The sequence below is a fragment of the Panicum hallii genome, chromosome 4, assembly GCF_002211085.1.
Source record: "Panicum hallii strain FIL2 chromosome 4, PHallii_v3.1, whole genome shotgun sequence".
NCBI classification, from domain to species: Eukaryota; Viridiplantae; Streptophyta; class Magnoliopsida; order Poales; family Poaceae; genus Panicum; species Panicum hallii.
In genome coordinates, this window is record NC_038045.1 from 3,863,612 (window position 1) to 3,870,864 (window position 7,253).

The window sequence follows — 7,253 nt, forward strand, 5'->3', positions numbered from 1 at the left end:
ACTCTAGGCGATCATAGCCGTTTTTATACAACCCAGATCATTGCTACTGCCATGTGGGGAAATAATTTCTCATCGTTACTCTGGTAATTTTTCTTATTAATCCCCTCTTTGCTCTATGCAGGTACACCACGGGAACTGCAATGTTTCAATTCCAATGCTCACGTTCCTCATCTCCCAGTATATATGTTCTGTTTATCTCCTAACATCTTTGCTGTTATTCACCTGGCAAATTCTAAATGTTCTTGGAGACTTCCATAGTATAGTATTTCTGAAATGCACACACTGTGGGTAGTATAGTATTTCTGAAATGCACACACTGTGGGTGACCAAGTAACTAAAAACGAGCTTGAATTAGAATTTAGAAATGCTGATAGTACATGAGTTCGCTGCTACAGTACTATGTCAGGAAACATCATGAATAGCAGAAGGATGCATTGCATCCATACATGGGCACACTTTGTAGCAGCCAAAATTGTGATCAGTTCCATGTCAGTCCTAGCTTCCTAGGCCTACCACCTGATTTCAGCTAGCTTAGCTTTGTCAGTTCACCTACTCCATCCCGAACAGATAGTTGTAGTACTGGGGAGCCGTGCTGGTGTTGCTCGTAACCCAGGTGCCATTGTTGCCGGTGGAGCCCTCATAGCCAGCTGATCCAGACACCATAGCTGCTGCAGCATAAGGAATGTTGCTGCCATAGCCGCTGTTGCCCTGCTTGCTGCTGCTGCTGTCCTGCTGCCCCATTGCACCGGTGGCGGCACCCCACATGACGCCGCTGCTGGCGTTGCTGCCGCTGTGGCTGCTCGTGCCCATGGTGAAGTCCACGTTCACGCCGCCGGAGCCGTAGGCCTCATACGCGGAGGCCGGAAACTGCTGCTGCTGCTGCTGCTGGTAGTGAAGGGCGAGCAGGGACCAGTAGTCCTTCTCGGACGGCGGCATGGCATGCGACGCCGCCCCGGTGATCATCGCAGCGGCACTCGCCGGTGGCAGCGAGTCCAACGGGAACTTGGAGGCGCGGCCGGCCGCCCCGCCGCCGACCGGCAGGTCGCTATTGAGGATGCTCTCGACGTCGTAGCGGCTCATGTCGAAGTTGGTCACGGCGTTGAGCCCGCGGAACTTGATCGCCGCGATGTCGTACGCCTCCGCTGCCTCCTCCTGAGTGCCTGTGGCGCAGAACCAGTTAGAATGGACCCAGTTTTTCAGCCATCTCAGTGTCTTTGGTTCTCATGCATGGATCAACTAAAAGAATTAGTTCATGTGCAGTGAGCCCTCTGGTGTAGTGGGTGGATTTTTAAATGAATTCGGTGTGTTCAGTTCAGTCAAGAACACTTACTGAAAGTGCCCAAGTACAGGTCCTTGTTTCCGGCCACCCTGCCGATCCTCGCCTGCCACCGCCCGTGCTGATGATGCCTGTCAGACATAAACAATCCCACTGTTACAAAGATTTGACCGAGATGCCGGTCCGTATGCTGCTACTGATCCATTGTTCAAACTGCAAATTATGTTCAGACTACTTCTGCATGCTCACTAGTCATTGCCATGAATCATGAGAGATTCTACTAACCTTGTGACTCCTCTGTAGATGGAGGCACCTCGCGAGAAGCCGCTGCTCTTCCTGACAAAAGGGTAGGAGGCCGGGTCAGGTCAACATGTGCGTGCATGAACGCGCGCGGCGAGGGGTGTGTGTACGTGGAAAAGGACGCGTCGGCGAGCCCTGTGCCGAGCATGTGGGTGACTTGGGGAACGCTGTTCACCTGCGCAGCGACGCGATGAACTCCTGCCGCGTCATCGACTTCATCTCCTCCAGCTCCTTCTCGTAGTTGGACACCTACCGTGGATTGTTCAGGTTATCAGGTAAGTGCATGCGTTTGGAATAGCAATGTGAAGGGGCGGAGCCAGAAATGGCTATCACCCAGGGCTAAGCCTGTGGGCATGTGCTAGATTACCTGAATTTAAATCAAATTCTAGTAGTTTAGATACATATCATCATGTATAAAATCACTCGAGGTAAACTATGCTGGACCCGTGCTGCAGCACGGCCAGCACGTGGCCTGAATCCGCCCCTGAATGTGATGCTGTCTAAGTAGACTTCTTGAGCTCTTACCGGAAAGTTGGTCGTCGTCGTCGGACCCCAGTACTTGAGCGCGGCGAGGTCGTAAGCTCTCGCCGCCTTCTCCTCCTTATCATAACCTCCTACATTTTTCCCCATTTCATTTCAGTTAGTTTCAAGAAGAAGGCCTTTTCGATTTAGCATTGATTCAAATGAAAGTGAAGCTGAAACTTGGTGTAGCAGTTGACATACCTAGGTAGACTGATGAAGTAGCACCAATGCACCACCAAGAGAAAAGTTGCAATAAAAGGGAAATAATGTTAGTGACCGGAGTATGCACATATATTTGCTTTTGCAGGTTTCTTGGACAAGTGACAAGTCTAGACATGCATGCATATACCTTGGCGGCCTTTACGGCTTTGGCCTTCCCGGCGGCAACTGTTGTCCCACAGGTGCGCCTCGTATCTCCCTGTCCACCTATGCCTGAGCCATGCCCCAAGATAGCAAAAGAAGAAGGAAAAAAACAGCTTAACACAAACTTGGATCCAAATAACATGCAATTAAGGACAACCTAGTTCCAACAACATGAAAAAAATATCAAGAGTTTTTTTCTACAAAAGAAATTAACAAGAACTTGAACAAAATGTGTTGCTGGATGCTATATTAAGAACACTCCTACTTGAACTAGGTACATGTTTATCAAGCTTGTGCTGAAGAAGAAGAACACGGTGGTGTGGTGCATGCGTGCGGACGTCTACCTGGTGACGCCGCGGTAGATCGACGTGCGCTGCCCGAACGTCTCGACGGGCCGCCTGGCCTGATCGGACTCCGCCGCGTCCGTCGACATCGCCACGGTCACCGCGCCGGGGTTCTCCACCGTCCCGGGCGCCGGGTCGTACTGGCGCAAGAACCCGGCGGCGATGCTACCCAGCTCGCCGCAGACAAGCTGCTGGTCCTCTGCGGTCGTCGCCGGCGGTGCACCGCCCGCGCCCCCGACGCCGCCGAGGAAGTCCTCCATCTTCGGCGACTCCTCCACGGCGCCCTCTTCTCCTACACAATCACGGGGACAAATTAAGAGATCGATGAGCCGCCTATAGTTGGTGACAAATAGAAGATCCAGTAGCTAGTGCACTCTCTTCGTGCATGCCTAGGAAGGAGGCCATGGCAGTGGTGATCGATCTTACCAAGCGGAGGAGCGGAGGACGAGTTGGAGAAGGCCTCAAGGAGGCCATGGTGGTAGTTGTTGGAGAGGGAGAAGGAGAGCCAATGGTGGGGATAAGCTGAGCTCATGTCCATGTCCATGGAGGCCGATGATCCGCCTTGACCAGCGAATGAGGAGCCTATGATAGATAAGAAGGTGCAAGGGAATGTAAGCTGATGTAGACCTGTGCTGCGTGTGCTTAGGAGAAGAATGAGAGAATACTATGTGTGGTAGTATATATAGAGAAGTTGAATGTTCTCCACACACACACACACACACACACACACACACACACACAGAGACACTAGTAGGTGCAGCACTGTAGTCTCAGCTGTCCTCTTTAAAATGCGCTGCTCACTGTATTTGAGAACGAAGATTGAGGTTGGAATACGGCCAAAAAAACTCAGAGAGAGAGAGAGAGAGAGCGCGCAAGGGCCAAGAAGAGTTGGAGTAATTAAAGGGAGTGATTTAGGGATAAGAGCAAAGGGCGAATAGTTTAAGGGCGGCCTCGTTTTGAGAATCCAAAGAGGGGGAGGTGTGTGAGTAGTAATGGGCGACAACGTGGAGGCGTTCCATGGGGTCGTATGGGCGGTCTCCTTGACCGAAATGAGGCCGCTGTTCCCCCGCATGCAGTGCAGCCCTAGCTAGCTGCCTTTTTGTTTGCCCGCTACGCTAGCTAAACCCTCCTCATCTCAACACACCCTGCGGCATTGCTTTCGCTTGTGACAAGAAGATCTACATTTACTGCTGCTTGTGTAAAAAAAGATTTTACCGCGAGTGAACTGTTCCATGGAGTATTTCTTTGCTGAGAAGGTTCTGGTCTAGAGAAATGAAGTACTAGCAACAGCAACTTTGTTTTCAGAGTATAACAGTGAAAACCGAACCAATGGTGCCGTTTGTTGTCATTAATAGTATTTTGAAATTTTGACTCTAAGCAGCGTGTTAAATTACATGGGCTAGATAGCCACCACCTAGTACTCAATACTAGGGGGATGATGATGGGGCCTAGTGCTTTTCAATGCACTGAGTTTTGCAACTAAGGCTATTCACAATGGGAGTTTCATGGGGTGTTTCGTGGCATTAATTAGCCTGCCACATCAGCAATTTGGATGACATGGCACATCATTTAAGAAGTAAGAGTTTCATGGAGTTTCATGAGGATGAAACTATGTTAACCCATTTTCAAGAACTTGGAAACCGCGTGAAACCTCCATTGAGAGTGTTTTGTTTCATCTTCACACAATTGAGTAAATCCTATTGGTTATTTATTTGCAGCATTTAAGTAGTATGTTGGCATATGAAATAGTGAGATGAAACTCTCTATTGAGAGAGGGTGTTTCATACTTCTACAAAGTTGACGTGGCATTCTTGGAAACATGGACATGAAACCCCCCACTGTGATTAGCCTAATGGATTTTGACACTGTCGAACCTAGCTAGCTCTTCCTTGCTTGGTGGGACTTTGTCTAATTCTCTTAATTATATTGTGCACTAATGCAAAGTTTGAAGCGGTCTATCATGTCATTGGCTTCATTTTTGTTTCTGAAAAAGCTAAGGCATTAGCATCTAAATTTTTTCCATTTGATTTGTGCACTATTGAACAACCGAGTGTTTCATGGTTCTTTAAGGTGCTATCCTCTATTTTCTTTTTCTTTTTGTGCATTTGATTTGGCGTCCGATTCAGGCTCTAGTGCTCTACTGTCCTATTTGTGCCGTGATTTGAAGCTTCAGTTGTCCCCCTCGATCATGGCTAGGGTTCTCAGATGTTAGGATATTGGATGTTCAGGGTGGGGTTTTCGTTAGAATTTTGCAAGCTTGAAGGGAAGGCTGTGTGCGGTAGTTCATCCCGACAGTGGTCGTTGGCATACATTGGGCAGGGTTGGGTGGCGAGGTAAGGAGAAAGTAACTTCATTCGCTGACCATATGAGCGGCAGAGGATAGCCAGTTAGGAGGCGATGGTATGGTGGTGCATGATTGCTCACCAAGTTAGCGTAGTAGATTTTTCGTAATGAATCTATGAAAGACGGTAGGGGCGATTTGCACCTAGCGGCTGAGGTAACTGTCAAGCGGAGGTTGATAATGAAGTTAAGTTGGGAGAGTTTATGGTGGTTGAGTAGTGCCTAGCGTTGAAGCAACGTCTTGATATTTATGACGTGTCGAGTGGTGCGGTGCGTGTTTGTTGAGTTGCTTGATGTTTGTGTTGTTATTTTCTCTTTTGTTGTATCGCTCAATCTGAGCTTCCATCTTTTTTTTAATATAATCGGTAGCTCTCCTGCCAGCTGGTTCGTTTAAAAAGATAGAAATGACCAGGAGAGGCTCAAGACTATTCTAAGCTCTTCAGGCAGAATTGTATATTTGGCAAGAAAAATTAGCAAAGAAAGATGAATACGGACTACTGAGTATTACTCCCATCTCTTAACATAGATGTAGTTAATTAATAAAGTTATATGATAACGTATTGTCTATCTTTCGATGACATGTACGATTCTTAGACAATTGTTGATTCTACCGTTAGAGACTCCTAGTTTTGGTAAACCCCTCATGCTTGTCCCATCAACGCCCCTCCACAAAAGATTTCGAGAGATTGTTTCTTCAGTTCTTCTTCTTATACTCTCATCGCTGATTAGTATAGAGAAATCGTTTCCGGTGAACCAGAGTCCAAATTAAATGAGATTTATCCCGGAGACAATAAAGTTGGAGTTGTTGGAGGCTCCTTTGTGAAGAGAAAGGTTATTATCATGTTAGTTATGGCCAAGAGACGAATACCTAGATAGAGTCTCTGAATGGATACAATCTGAAATTAAAATTAAATTCCCATGAACACACAACTGGGACCTTGTTTTGGTTTGTTTAAGTTGGCAAGCGCTGAACTTCAGCAAGACAACATTGGGTGGCTAGGACCAGCTGTTACCGTTGGAAGGAGAGGAAAACCTGTAAACATGTCTGCGGTTTTTCTTTCGGCAATCTCGCGGTGGTGTTTCGGGTGTCAACGCCTTTTTTTTTGGCTTGGTGCTTGCATTTTCTTCTCTATATTATTATTGAAACGACACACTTCATTTTTTTTAATTAAAGGTTGAAACAGGGGAGGAAAAAAAAAGATGGGCTCATGTCCTGATAGAATAGTAAGAATACAATAAATCAGCACAGATTGATTAAAATACAGAGAAAAGGCATTTATCAAGATCAAACATAGGAGGCACTACGATTTGTCATTTGTGCCACTAGGCGCGGGGTGCACATCAATCACCAAATGTCCCCTTTTTTATTGGGAAAAAATAATGTGCATAAGCTAGCTGCACAACTGCTATGCTTCTTTCCCTCTTTCTATTATCCCAAGGAATTTTCATGCTCATTTTTCTATTTCTTTCACGCTCAAAATTCAAGGTATTGCCATTCTTGGCCGTGGCATGGCCTGTAGAGGGGATGGGGAACAAGACGGACCGGCAGGGAACACGCGTACATGGCACACATGTTTCGTGATCCATGCACACACACACACATCCTAAATTCTGGCGCATGTAGATTTGCAGACACAAGAGAGAGTGTCCATCAGTTGCCATCGCGTCAGTATATCTTGCTACGGCACGTCGATAGATCTTGAAACTATCAGCAGGCATACACGAAAGAGGAATATTCAAGTAGTGACGGCGATGAAGAGCATTTCTACATGTTTCCCTGGAAGCCAGGAAGTGGTGGCTCATCAGAAGGTGTGACTCTACATACTGTCTCTTCCTCTTTATTTTCCCTTTCTTTTTTGGCGAGGAGATACTTTATTTTTATAGCCTACTGACAGAAAAGGCGACAGTGTCTCATCAACCTTGCTGATCTTAGTCCTTGTAAAAAAAAATTCCTTGTTGATCATTCATTCATGTCTGGAATCACTGGCGGAGCTACGGCCAGGCCACAGTGGGCTATGGCTCCTCTGTCATGCAAAATTTCCATCAGTTAAATAGTATTTTTGACACTGTTCATTGGTTTAGCAGGTCAATTAACAAAGGCTGCCCCC

At 47.0% G+C, this 7,253-nt stretch overlaps 1 protein-coding gene across 1 annotated transcript; it reads right to left on the minus strand.

Moving 5' to 3' along the window:
- Positions 1 to 323: 323 nt before the first annotated feature.
- On the minus strand, positions 324 to 3,349 carry LOC112889863 (AP2-like ethylene-responsive transcription factor AIL5). The gene is made up of 9 exons (XM_025956645.1): positions 3,232 to 3,349; positions 2,806 to 3,097; positions 2,448 to 2,530; positions 2,300 to 2,308; positions 2,102 to 2,190; positions 1,752 to 1,825; positions 1,562 to 1,612; positions 1,331 to 1,407; positions 324 to 1,160 (listed from the first exon to the last, which is right to left on the minus strand). The coding sequence occupies exons 1-9, from the start codon at positions 3,347 to 3,349 to the stop codon at positions 550 to 552; spliced, it is 1,404 nt and encodes a 467-aa protein (XP_025812430.1). The 3' UTR covers positions 324 to 549.
- Positions 3,350 to 7,253: the final 3,904 nt, after the last annotated feature.